This window comes from Lepisma saccharinum, chromosome 1 (assembly GCF_977018435.1).
Source record: "Lepisma saccharinum chromosome 1, izLepSacc3.1, whole genome shotgun sequence".
In the NCBI taxonomy this organism is placed as follows: Eukaryota; Metazoa; Arthropoda; class Insecta; order Zygentoma; family Lepismatidae; genus Lepisma; species Lepisma saccharinum.
In genome coordinates, this window is record NC_139229.1 from 151069869 (window position 1) to 151084795 (window position 14927).

Consider the following 14927-nt stretch of genomic DNA (forward strand, 5'->3'; position numbering starts at 1 on the left):
GCAATCAGTAAGCATATATATGTTATATTTTCTTGTCTTGTTTGTGCAACAAATTAAAATAAAGAACTATTGAATCTTGTTTCTTGCTCTTGTTTTTTCTAACATATGTTTATAAAGTATAATTTCTTCCCATTTTTTATGCTTTTCTACTAAGTTCAAACTTTAAGCGGCTACAATGTAGAATTTTGCAAATATTATCTCTGGTAATATGGCTATGAAGACGAAACATCCCTGTGTTCTACTTGAAATCCCTGTAGTAACGGGAGAAGCCTCGTATTATAGCAAAATGGAACCACTGACGGTGTGCACGAAACTGGAGATGTGGTCAGTGATTCGTTTCAAGCATGTTGAGGGCTTTAAATTGGCTGACAATTGTTAACTAACGATGCAAACTATCCTACACCCTCCCTACTCTCCTGACTTAGCCCCCAACCATTATTAACTCTTCCGATCTCTTTCTGGGGAACACTTCTCATCTGATGAAAAGATCAGCAGGTGACAAACTCCGGGTTTGGACAGCAACCAAAATATTTTTTTTCCCAAGGGCGGAACGTTGGGATACGAACATCGATAGAGAAGGGAACTATACACATAAAAATCAATTCAATGAAGCGAATATGTTCAAATGCGAGTAACAAAATTCTGGTTATTATTTTACCCAAGTCTACATTTACAAAAGGGAATGTGTTTCTTTGTAAGGAGATCCCACTGACATTTTAAAGAAAGGCACATGCTATAAAAACAGTATTTGTAATATTTATTTAACGTTTTCTTCAAGAAAAAAAATAACATGTATATACATACCCATGTGTATGCATACCCTGTGAAGGTATTACTACATTTTCCGCCTTGTTCCAAACATATTCTACAAACAATAATCCTATTTATCAATATATTTTATTTAAAATTCAACTTTACGCCCACCGGACATTCTAGGACTTGTATTGATAAAAAATGTATTATACATTACCCATAACCACAGATCGCTTATACTTTGCCTTGTACACGAAAAAGAATTACTAGTTAACAATCAGATTTACATTCTATAATCTTTAGTATGACAACATGAACACAGTACATTTTGGACTCTCAAATACGTCCGTTATCGCATTATTGTTCTTGTCTAGTTCTTGTAAAAATAACAATCTTGTGTCACATCTTATTCCAGCTAACAATTGATTTGGCTGTTGTCAAGATATTCTTGGTAATTGTTACGTAGTTGCGGTTACTGTTGAACTGGTTCTCCTCGATAGCTTAGTGGATAACTGAGATCGGGACATTTATGTTCTAAACATTTATTCAGAATTGGAGTAGCGGATAATAAAAGATGTGAGTGTAGCTGGGAAAGTGCAGATGTGCATCATATAATACTGGAATGTCCAAATTTAAAAGTTTAATTTTCCAATAAATTTGACATCTTTGGTGGCCAATCTAGATGTTAGACTTGAATATAGTTTCTTATCATTCTTAAGAAAATATAACATACAATTGTGAATGAATTAATTTAATTGTGTTCTAAATAGTTTTAATATACCTTCTTTGAAATAATGGGGGAGAAATATATAATATAAACAATACAATTATGTATCTTCTACAAATAACTCCTGGACTAAAAACGGCTTAATAGCTGTTAGGTTCAAAATAAAAGATTGATTGAATGAATAACTCTGTCGCCTTGTAAAAAAAGGTGACGCAAGTTTGATCGCCGATGGAAACTCATTGAACAATGGTTCGGGTCCTACTTTAAACTATAGATCCGTTCACAATGATCACTTTTGAGCATAAAGTAGACAGCAAAAATGAAATGAAACATTGTCGACAAAAATTGTTAAAGTAAGGTGAATCAGAGTTTAACTGGTTGGGTAACAATATCAAGACATGTAGTGGGACCACAGGCAAAAGGACCTGCTCAGAACAGCGTGTCCTGTGCATCATTCTCGCACATAAAGGAGAGGCAGAGTGGATCACGCTTCCTTATGGCCCGAGATGAACAGATGGAGGGGAAGATGCGCGAAGGCTTTTGGCCGAAGGTACTTCGTTTATGGTTCCTCTATAGCATACTGCTTTGTTTAGATGAAGTAAGGACTACACTTCTAAATCTAGCTTTTTCATATTCATGAAATGTTAAGTGCCACTAGATTGACAATATGGTTTGGATAAAATAGGGATAACTAAGGTTAAGTTACATGATTTCAACACTAATATTATCTGTTTAAATTCATGATTAAGTTGAAAGATATAAATTTGCTATCCATGACAGCATTTACTAGGTCATCTTGACATTAGCCAACTCCAGTGTTAGCCCTAACGAGCATGCCTAACAATATCGTGAAATTATACAATTTCTACAACAGACACCATTGTTAGTTTGTTAGCCAGATATATTGTCTTAAACACCTACAGAAATGTTAATACATTTTTAGGAACATGGTAGTTCTCAAGTTTTTAACTTTTGTCAAAAATAATAAATACATACTTACTTAAGTACACAAGAGTGTTGTTCTTTTTAGCAATATTTCTTAAACAAATTTGGGTCTGTTGTAGAAATTTAACTTCATCATCTGTTCTGAAGTCAATATATCAAATGGTTTTCGTAAAGTGCATCGAGAATTGAAACTAGTTGGTGGAAATGTTTGATCTGAAATTGAAAGTACAATATCGTAATTAGTATACGTGTACGAAACTTTAACTCATCACATGTATGTGACTTGAAAGAAATGACAATATAGACATATTTTTACACTTCAGAGTTTAAAATCTACTGATAAAAATGTCTGTGAAATGACAAATTTCAGAAAAGGTTGTTAACCAGTAGCTTCGCAACTAGTTAAGTAAGTAAATAATATTACTTAATAAAGAAAGATTTGCCACTTTCTTACAAATATGGCCATTTGAAATCTTTAACAATATAACACTTGAAAGCGAAAATTCAATAAGCTTATGAAAAATGCAAAGGAGAAAAAGTGTACGAACTTTTAATAATTCCTTGTATGACTCCAAAAACATGTATCAAGTCTCGTCATTGTAAAATATGCTTTCGATCATCCCAGATATATCGCATCATTACACTTGTATGTGTGTGTGGTTGTACTAGGAATAAAGTCATAATTCTAAATCTATTGCCAAATTAACTAAAGTTTTCGATTTTCGATGCACCTTCTAGTTTACCATAACATTTCTGACAACTTGCCTCTTTCTTAAGGTCATTCAGTTCGCAAATTTGGACGTAGAAAAGTATTTTATATATATTTAAAATTATCCTGAATGATGAATTGTAAATTTCAAGATTTTCGTGTATTCGTACCGTGTGTAACGTAAGAATATGCTTAGATATTTTTGTTTATAAATTTTAACGTTATGTTTTCTTGCTAGAAAATATTTTTTGTCAGATTATTATGCAAGGAGATGTTTGTGTAACTTATATATATATATATACACGAGATATATATCCATACAAAAATACTTGGAAGCCTGGCAAACAATGCATTCTCCATCTTGCCTGTTCTGAGATGTACGTATCTATAGATTTCTTTGCAATGTATACAGGCTGTTGATGTAAAACATCGACGAACTTGAATAGTGTCCAGAGCATATCAAGGTAAACAACTTTTTCCCTGCTTGTTAAGGTCTCGTTTCCACGTTACAAGCCCTCGAAATGGCGTTTTCCCATTATGTGTGAAACCACGCGACACCTTTATGGTTGCCACTGACACTTACTTTTTAGTTGCCAGTAAAGATGTCGGCAGGGTAAATTCGCAGGATATCACCTCTCCACCTTAAAATATGTTGCACTGGCAACCATGATAGCTTGTTTACCTTGATGTCCTGAACATGTGATAGTTTATCGATACTGTACTGACACTATGGGCACACCCAGACTATTTTACAGGAGGAAGCAAAGAAATCTTTTTTCCAGGGAACAAACAACAGGTTTCTTTCTTAGGAAGGGCAAAAAACACCTTCCCAAGTAGGGAAATGTTTTATTTAGAATAGAACCTCTTGCTCCCCGCTGGATACGCCCATGACTGACACCCTGTATATAAACAACGGTACTTCCTATGACAAGTATTGTATATTAAATTTTGTAAATCCATTATGTGGTTATTTTTCATATTCAGTGACAGCAGTGTTGCCAGTCGTAAGTAAATTTATATTTCAACCAAAATATCGAATAAATCTAGTTTACTCCAGGTTTGAATTCTACGTCTGTGTTTACGAACTGTGGCAACCATTAATAATCATTAACCAAGTACATTTCTCATAAACCTACGACAAAACTTCATACAGTAACTCTCAACAGTTCGTCAACGTTCCTATTCAACAAACACATCTTCAACACACTAACTCAACAATCTTCTTGAACAAGTGTCACTTATTGTTCTCTGAACACGAACAAAATAGAAAAAGAAACAAGTGAAGATCAACGAGTTCATTTCGGATTAAAATCAGCCCACATGATCAAGACACTAGGAAAATGTTTTTGTCTCAGAATAAAGTCACGGGCTCACGTTATTACTTTGTTTTAAACTCAACAATCCTTGGCATTTAAAATGGAGGAGAAATGTGGTTTCTTTGTGCGTTTCATTCACGTTATTGTTGAGGTCCTTGAGCACTTTGGCCTTGCAGCCATCTTGAATTCTTTAACCGCCATTTTGGAAGCTCGCAGTTGCTGTTGGCGGTTAATCGTCCAGCTAGAAAACTAGAGCTATCGAAACGGCTAGAACGACAGCCAGGATGAAAATGCAAACTAGACCCATCACCACCCAGCATAGGCACCTACGCTGTTGTAGAGTCATTCCGGAATCTTCCACCTGAGGGCAGCATAGTAAAAGTTACAATTAGCATTCAATACAGGAGACAGAAATCATGAGTATAAAGCTGTTTTTACGAAAAATATGATAGATAAATTTAAGTGTTATAATTATTTAGCATGATTGTCAAAATATCTGATGTTATCTGTGCTTTAATATATCTTAATTTTAGAAACTAGCATTTGTATTAACTTTATTCTGTAATTAATTTTTCCATTAACCCATGGAGATCGGTTAGTTCATCGAACTATCCAGCCTAACTATTGCCTATTTTTAAGGCAGCAGGAAAGGGCTTATAGTATCCTTGCCTTGACTCATCTCACCCAACAGATCGTTAGGTGCCGGGGTTTGCCCCGAGTTGATAGCTTCCTGGAGATGAGGCCTGCTCGAAAAAAGGTTTATAGTATCCTAATAGGGTTATTCTTGCAGTTTAGAATGGATTTTAAAATACCCACTTCAATCAACAATTTCCGAAGTAATTTGAAATTTTATCATGATCACAAATTTTAAAGAAAAAGCGTCTGTCTTCAATATCTAATGGCACTAATGAAGGTTTAACAATCGAACAAAGCGAGGAAATCATTTTTTAGGCCACGTGTCTAGTTCGAGGCTCCTTCCAGAAAAATTCCATCACTTCAGCACCCAGAGAATCACAAACGAAAACAGACTTGTCAAATTTATCTCTTCCTCTCAGAGTAACTTTTTGCAACTTACATTTAAAATGTTCGAGAAATTAACTTTACTGTTAGATCCCTTGCAGTTACAGGAAAAAAGTCAGTTTCAGGCACTAAAATATAACAGATAACTCCAAATGTTCGTTGTAACCAAATTTAAAGCTACTTAAGTATTAGTTTCGTTTAAGTGTACTTAAGAGTAATCAACTTTTTAATGTGCTGGTATGTCCTGTGTAGGTCCATTTACACCTTCACAACCTTGCACCTTTATCCTTTCTCAAGGGGCTTCTTTCATCGAGGCAAGGGTTTTAGATAAGAGGATATGCTGACCAGTATAGACTTTTAAAACTTCTTTTGATAAGCTTACTTACAGTTTGCTGAATAAAGTTTCGAGAAAACACAAAACGTACCATAGAAGAACCAACATCAGAGTAGGCCGACTCTGACTTGCTCTCTTCGGAAGCTGAGTCTCCGCTTGTGCTGCTTACGGGAGGCGGACACTCCTCCACTATCCACGTCTTCATGTCTATCGTACTTTGCAACTCCGCTACTACGTCCCGCAATTCCGTGATTTCCCTGAAAAACATTGGCATTTTAAAAATAAATCATTCACTCATATACGAGGGGAAATCAAAAAGTTTCAGAATTGTAGTTGAAAAATGCAGATGTGGCTGGCAACCCTGCTTCGGTGAGTTGTGCCTGGCAACCTTGCCATTTTTGTACTCTGGTCATATGTAAGCGTCCAGTTCTCATCGCCAATGATAACTTTTCGTTGACTAATCAAGTCATTCATTTCCCATTATCTCCCGAATTTCAATTTGCTCACCAGACTCGCTTGATATGTCTTCTCTCAAAAGCGTCTCACTCAAGACTGAAGACTGCGATTACACTAGCACCTTCCACAATTGTTGCCAAGTGCGAATCATTAAAGTAGGATTGTTATATCTCGATTCTTTTACCTAGAGCTTAAGTTTTCCGTTAAATTTTATGGATAACACCATTAAGCCTTGTTTCTATGATAACCAAAAACTCAATATGCTGACCAAGTCAGAATTTATTTTATTTTAAAACATAAACTAAACGTTACGTTTCAACCTTCTAGCAAGATCTTCTTCAGACTCTGTACCAAATACAAATGAAATAAGGTACAAAACAGAAAGATATATACAAGATACACAAAAATCACTCCCCTCCAGACACAAGGTTATTAGGTAGTTGTTTATCTGGAGGAATAGAAAGATGAAAAGGAAGAGAAAGGAAAAGAGAGGTGGTTTGGCATAAGGAGTATGGGGAAGACCGCAGAAAAGATATGCAAAGTGTTTAGGAAAGCGGGCATTAAAACTGAACAGGAAGGGAGGACGAAGCATCTTAAGAATAGTGAAGAATACAAACAAGAATAAGGAAAACAGAGAAGAGGAAGGGATTATCTACGAAGTGACGTGTAAAGAATGTCATGGTGTGTACAAAGGAGAAACAAAAAGGAGGTTGAAAGAACATAGGGATGATGTACGACTTAAGAGAGAGAGAAATGCGATATTTAAGCACGTGAGAGAAACAGGACATGACATAGAGGGGGTTGAGGCTAAGCAGATAGGAAGGGAGAAGCGAGTACTAGTAAGAAAATGGAAGAGGGCCAAGGAAATAGAGAAGAAAGGGGAAGAAGACACAATGAACTGGAATGGAGGACTGAAGATAAACAAAGAATGGAATAAGGTGTTAGAAAGAGTGGAAAGTACAAGAGCGAAGGAGGAGAAGGATAAGGAAAAAGAGCGTGAGATAAGAAGTCCAACCACGTTCCAGATGAAAGGAAATGTTTATCTACATAGCCTGTCAGGTGAAACAACAGTTGACAGGAGAAGGCCACCTGCTGGAACACCTGGAAAGCAATGATCCAGATAAACAACTTTCTTTCTGGAGGAGAGTGATTTTTGTGTAAATACATACATCTTCCTGTTTTGTACCTTATTTCATTTGTATTTGGTACGTAGTCTAAAGAAGACCTTGCTAGAAGGTTGAAACGTAACGTTTAGTTTATGTTTTAAAATAAAATAAATTCTGCCTTGATCAGCATATTCAGCTCTTGGTAAATTATATGGAATAGCAAATAGTACGTATTCCAATTTTAATGTACTTAGCTTAATATAATATTCTTCAAGGAGCTTCATAGGAGATTCGAAATAGATTCTTCAGATTATTCTTATAATGTTCTAAGGAAACATCACATATAATAATGTTTATTGCAACAATATAAGCGATATAAGCAACCAAAAATATATTTTCAAGGAATGTATTAATGTATTAAAGGGTTCAATTTAATATGTAGAATGCACATCCCCGTCTAGTCTAGTCTAGTACATTTAAATCTGCTATTTTTACATTTACATATTACGATTTGATTTTTGTACTGAATTGTGGATGGTATATTAGGGAAAGGTGATGACTGATAATACTTTTAATATTTGTAGGATACAAGACACATCTGAAGGGGGTCTCAAGCACGATGCCTTCTCCCTCCCACCTGAAATACACCACTGCCCTCAAAAATTGAAAGGGAATGTCAACTATGCCCTGAGCTTACTTCTGTAACTGGCTAACTTCAGCGTTTTCCAGAGCCAATCTGTCATCCAAAGGAACATCGAGTACTTCCGGGTGCATAATTGGTGGTGGTTTGTGGGCCGTCCCGCCGAAATCGTTGAGTCCCGTGTTGATAAACCCTGTAGGTGCCGTGTGCAGGGCAAAGAGACGCTGCAAGCCTAGCGTCCGTCGCATCTCGCCCTCTGTTGGGAAAAAGAGTAACTAGCATTAATCTTGCGGCTGGACGCCAGCGCCATCTATGAGTGGAAAGCGGTACTAGCTTAGGGAAAGGTTGCCGTTAAAGATTACAAAATCGCTCATTCGTTGGGTAGTTGGTTTAGTTGAGGTATTTAAAGGCATGTATTTGCAACGATAGTCGCTTGTCTATGTATATGGATCGATATGACTTCATTATGTTTTACTGTACCCCTGTGAAATTGAGTCGACTAATTTTCATTGCTCACCCGCAACACTAGTCACGTCTTTAGTTTTCGTTAGTTCTCGATAGTTCTAGCAAACATTTCGTTAGTGCCGTAAATACATGGAAATTATTTAGGAAGTAAGTGAGTGGATCGGGAAAATTTCACACTATCCGAACCAATTTTAAATTTAAAACCGAAAACTATTCATAGCGGTTGATTTTCGTTAGTTCTAATTTTTTATGATAATACTGTCGTTAGTTCTCAAAATCTATCCAATTTATTGGCCGAATAAATAATAGAATGAAATTGGAGATTCCAAACTTCCACGCGGAATTTTTGTCAAACGAAGATCCATATTTGTAGGTTGTGAACCGTAATTGTTACTTAGTGACGGGGTTGGAAAATAAAATAGGTCTAGACAACTTCACAATGGTTTATGTTTACCATCTTCTTTCTCTCGTGAGGATGCTGAACGTGTGGGGAGAGACCTCCACAAACCATAACTCCCGGGGGGTGGGGGGGGGGAATCGAAGCGAAACAAGTAGGACTAGAAATAGTGTACAAATATTAGAATTTCTGTATGTGTTTGCATTAAATCTCCCTCCAATTTTGCTACTTTTCATCGCTAGAAATATTTGCACGTATATCACATACAGTGGGACCTTAATAACTCGAACCTCAACATCTCGAATTCCTTGATAATTCGAATTTTTTGTAATCCCCTTGAATTGTACATAACTCAATAATAATTTTACCTCAACAACTCGAATAAAACTTTGATAAGACGAATTTTTGTACAGTTTATGGGATACCGTTCGAGCTAAATAACTCGAAGGTAGACGATGAAAAACCTCTACGAGTCGAAGTTAAATTCTAATCACCTTATATAACTCGAAGTTTTAGTCGCACGGACCTCAATAAGTCGAAGTGTAGGGTGCGTACAATGTCAGGTGATCGACAATCGTGTCGGGACTTGAACTCCCACACCCTTCCGTGTATGTAACCATCATTGTTAATGTGCTTAGTGTGCGTTGTAGAAGTGTTGACACATATGTAACGTACATAAAAGTTTCAGGTGAAACGAAGTTGTAAGACATTGAGTGTTGAAGAGAAGCGGATGCTTTTAAAAGCGGTTGACGAAGGCATTAAGAAAAAGAGTGAAATTGTGAAAGAGTTTAAAATTCCACCAAATACTTTATCGACAATTCTTAAAAACAGAGCTAAGTACAAAGAGGGTTATTAACTTAAAATTATGCGACATACGTTATAGGAATACGGAGTGCTGACGTTCAGAAGGGTCAGTAAACCTTAGACCTCTATAACTCGAAGTCGGCGATATTGGCCCTCAATAACTCGAACCTTGGTAAGTCGAAATTCTTGATACCTCGATTTCTTTCTTTCCCCCTCAAGTTCGTATTATCAAGGTTCCACTGTATATGGACAAATTTACTAATACACATAAAGATAGCTCTCGTTTTTAAAAGAGAAAGATCTTACAATTATTTTTCAAGAATATATTCGTTCTCTCGTTTTCAGATTAACATGTTTAGCTATTTCTAACATTCTGTTGGTTTTGAATATTGATCTTGTACGCCCTTCATTACTCTACCTCACTGTATGATAAATATCAGCTTTGCAATTAACCGATATATAAGTCACGTAAAATTATCTAATATGCACAGCAGTTAATTTCCATTGCATGGTTTGCTACTCGAACATGCTATATCATGATTATTAATAATAATTAAATTATAATAATTACACTCAAAGCAAAGTTCCTAAATATAACTTTAGTCTAAAGTAACTTAGGTATATTACTGCAGATTGTGAACATTTTTAAAAGAACTTTATTTTTTTATACGAGATTTCATAATTCATACCTTCCCATAGTTTTAGTGACGAATTACAGTAAGCAAATTATATCTCACCTAGAACGCAAACACAGCAATAGTAGAGGTAGTATATCTTCTCTAGTTCCTGTCGCTCACCGTCGCTTAGCTTCTGGCTGTAAGAGAAGGGATGAAATCACATGAAAAGATTGAAATTATTCTAATAAATAAACGTAATTTCATGTACAATTTTTGTAAATATTGATTCTGTTGACCAAACAGACATTTATGGCTGACACAAACAGTCAAACGAGAGAACTTTAAGGTGTCTTTCAAAACTACAAGGTGTCCAAAAAGTTACCATTATGTAATTGCGGCAAAATTACTGACATTCTCGTATAATGAAAGGAAGAGGGAAGCGAGAATATTTCTTGGATGGAGTTGTTGAGCTCTAGGAAGCCAGAGGCTCTATGTTCGAATCCTAAGGCGTTGATATTGCATTGGGTTTACGATTCATCTATTTCATCCTCATAATTATCCTAGAGACATATAAGAATAAAAAGACAAAATCAATAATCCATCCAAGATAGGACACCACTGCCAAAAACCTTACCGATTCTTACTGATACTGGCACCGATGCTTCAAAATTGTAACAATTCAAAGTAGTACAGAATATTTATAAATTTTTAATTGGAACTGTATTGTATCAATATAAAACACTTGCTTCAAACTATTTATAATTTCACATGACAGAATCATTTAAATACAAAATCTGCTCACAATGCTGTTGCGAAAATACTGAATTTTAATGATTTGCAGGATACCGGTGTTTGGATACCGCAAAAGAGGCATTTTTGTGGACTCCGCGAGGGACTGATACTCCGGAAATAATATCGGGTGGTATCGGTGATTAAATTGCTGCAGATACTGATGCATCGGTACCGGTTCAGCCCTACTCCTACGTATCAGGTCTAAAGTGCATATTTCGGCTTGAAATTAATTAAATGACTGAATAATTATTGTCTTTATGGATGCGTGGTGAGTGTACTCGCTGGTTGACAGTGTGTGTGTCAATTTCTGATTGGATAAATACGATGAAAACTCGAACTTACGAAATTTAAATTATCAAATTCTACAATATAGCCATGACCAAACGACTGCTGTTATGCATATGTATATATTCTTCCACAACTTACATAATTCAATATTTACGATTTTCATTTCTACACTTATAGCTTTCATATGCACGTATTAAACTAAGTTGATGATAGTAAAATGTAGTGCATTTCCACTTTTTAGGTTTTATCACAGGCATGAATGATAACTCTAGATTCATCCGTCATTTACCAAGACGACTTCTAGGACGTAATCTTTGATTAGCAAAATACCCCTTTTCAAAAAAAGTAGTACTGCAAAATGTATATTACAATGGTACAGATGATGTAAAATTATTATTATTATTATTATTATTATTATATTCTGTGAACATGTTATGTACACATAATGTTGACAAAATATGGCTGTCAATTAAATAAGATCCACTCGTAAACATTTTAAAAGTAATAACAATAATAAAACTTACTTAAAATTAATCTTTCTAAAATAATATTTGCTTTGTTTCCGTTTTTCCTTGATGAGAATTCTCCCTCCTGCATTATCCTATTCGAATTAACTTCTTAAATCTAAAAGTACATCATCATTGAGATTATATACTTAAGAAATATATTTTCTAGAGAAAAATATCCTATTTTTTACTCGTTCCTTTACTTGGTATCGCCTCCTAAGCTACTTTTGCAACAGTAACCTCACTGAGATTATCTATTAAACAAATTAATGATTTACAATAAAGAAAAGAACTTACCATCTCTCTATCCATGTATAATATAAATGATTAACTAAGAGTAAATATTGAGGTGTCAAGAAGGTACTCTACCCCTCTGGAGTTACTTTGGGGGTAGAAACTACACCCCAGGAGTTACTTGGTTGTAAAGACTGCCCCTGGAATTACTTGTTGGTTAGAAACTGCTGCACTGTCTTACTCAGTGGGAGAAACTCCTCTCCTTGAGATATCTTGGAGGTAGAAACTGCCTCCTAGAGTTACTGAGAGTTAGTAACTGCCTCCTGGAATTACTTGAGGGTAGAAAATGCTCCCCCGGAGTTACTTGTGAGTAGAAACTACTCCCCCTTGCAGTTACTTGGGGATATAAACAGCCTCCTGGAGTTACTTGTGGGTATAAACTGCTCCCCTGGAGTTACTTTTCGAGGCAGAAACTGCTTCCCTGGAGTTACTTGGGGATAGAACTGCTCCCCTGGAGTTACTTTGGAAAGTAGAGCCTGCTCCCCTGAAGTTACTTGAGGATAGAATTGCTCCCTTGCAGTTACTTTGAAAAGGAGAAAGTGCTCCCCTGGAGTTACTTGGGAATAGAACTGCTGCTCTGGAGTTACTTTGCGATGTAGAAACTGCTTCCCTGGAGTTACTTGTGGATAGAACTGCTCCCCTGGAGTTACTTTGCGAGGTAGAAACTGCTTCCCTGGAGTTACTTTGGAAAGTAGAACCTGTTCCCCTGGAGTTACTGGAGTTACTTTGCAAAGTAGAAACTGCTCCCTTGGAGTTACTTGGGGATAGAACTGCTGCTCTGGAGTTACTTTGCGATTTAGAAACTGCTTCCCTGGAGTTATTTGGGGGTAGAAACTGCTCTCCTGGAGGTACTTTGAAGTAGACACTGGCCCCTTCAAAGTCGGCGCTTACTAAACCACCATGATAATTAAAAAGGTAAAACAAAAAGGTAAAGTGCCCCCCTGTGCATAGCACCACGCCATGAAGGCGTATAGGGGGTGTGGTGGTAACGCCCCACACTTTCTTTGGTTTGATTTGGTGTTTTAAGTCCACTTTATGCACAGTAAGGCTAATCGGGACTGGACCTACAGTTTATAGTGGGATCCGAACCACTTGTGCCTCCAACGGGTATCGAACCCGGGACCCCTTGATTACAAGGCAATGACGCTACCACTGCGCCATGGGTGAGGCCCCCCACACTTTCTTGATCCCGGTCGTGAGTGGGGGTGATGTGATCAGCATCACGCCCCTGACCGCCTTTACCCCCCAGGGTTTCCCCCAGGTACCCATGTTATTCGACGCTGGGTGGGCGCCGGGGCCGCTTCCATCGTTAGAAAAGTTCCCGGATTTGAACCGGCCGGGGATCGAACCCGGGACCTTGAGCATGGTAGTCAGACGCGTTACCGACTGAGCCACCATGATAATTATCATCGGGAATTTTCGCTCGAACTGAAAAGCACACACGATTTTTTTCCTGCAAGATATTCGCTAGAAGCTTGTGTTAGATTTTTAAAATTTGTCCTGGCAACACTGCCCGAACAGAAGAATTCCAGAGCTCTTCTCATCTCTTTTCTCCAGCATCTTTCCCGCCGAGAAACCTCAATCGATCACACGCGATGGGAATCCAATTCTGATGAAGGCAAACACGGCAGGAGACGCTAACAGCGTGGGTTCAATCGCCTGCACCGCCAGAACCCTTTCTCTATACCCCGATCGCGCTTTTCAATCTCCTGCCAACGTCCTTCTCGAGAATATTCTCTTTCAGGTGCATTCCTCATGCCTCTCATGTCCACCCTGGGCCTCTGGCCAGTAAAATCATTTTCGAGAATTCCTCTCCCTTCAAAAAAACCGCAATGATAATCCAAATTCTGTAAAATTACATCTGCTTAAAATTACTTCTAGAGTATTCCAGTATCTCTTCGCTGTTGTCTACATCTCTCTGACCGAAAATAGGCTTATGTAACCACAAAATTATTGCGGATGCCTAGATAACAGCAGCAGACACACGAAGGAAATAATGATTCTAAACGCACTGCCACGAAAATAGGCGGCTGGGCAGATTGCGCTGGTGCAACATATGGGAAAAGCAAAGCGAGAGAGGGACAAAAGTCGCTGGTTCCCGTGCAATGTGTGGCAACGTCAACCGAGCTGCGTTACCAAGTTGGAGCGTCAAGATCGACCTCTCTCCGGTTGTTATCCCTGACCTCTCGAGCAAATATTGTCAGTTTGTATAACTTGAATTACATACAAAAATTAACTCTACAACGAGATATTTTATTCTCTTAAACCTTCGAACACACTGGCTTGTTTGCTGACATGGCAACAGCGTGAACTTCTGCCACCCGCGTAATTTCATGGCCGTGCGTTTACGAGGAATTCTGAACCGATGTAATTTTTCGGAATATTGAATATCATTGCGGTTGCACAAAAGGAGTGGGATTCTCTACAATGATTTTACTGGCGCAGGGTACATTTCTAGCCTGACCTTAATCAGTGCTAAGAATACAGAATACAGAATACAGCTGGATTGCGCACACTTTTCCGGTTTTATTAGTGGTATCTGATAAGCCGTTGACAAGCTGTCACAGTGCACAGGATTGCGCACAAAAAAATGAGGCGATGTTGTCAGATGGAAAATGTTCTCAAGCCGTTCTCACTTCTGTTGTGTTTAACCTAACCTAACCTAACCTAATTTCGCTTCAGTGGCAACATTGGATCAAAATCTGTGCGCAAAACAGGTCAGTGAAATTTGTGCGCAATTCTGGATCTAAAGTGTGCG

General features: G+C 37.4%; 1 protein-coding gene across 3 annotated transcripts in view; it reads right to left on the reverse strand.

Moving 5' to 3' along the window:
* Positions 1-3630: 3630 nt before the first annotated feature.
* LOC146002532 (regulator of G-protein signaling 9-binding protein-like) overlaps positions 3631-14927 on the reverse strand; it is a 138948-nt gene continuing 127651 nt past the window's right edge. For all 3 annotated transcript variants that reach the window (XM_083140459.1, XM_083140451.1, XM_083140468.1), the window contains exons 4-7: positions 10410-10486; positions 8064-8262; positions 5896-6061; positions 3631-4811 (exon numbers count right to left, since the gene is read on the reverse strand). In XM_083140459.1, coding sequence (XP_082996585.1) covers positions 4692-4811; positions 5896-6061; positions 8064-8262; positions 10410-10486 — 562 coding nt within the window. In that variant the 3' untranslated portion in view covers positions 3631-4691. The remainder of the gene's footprint in view (positions 4812-5895; positions 6062-8063; positions 8263-10409; positions 10487-14927) is intronic.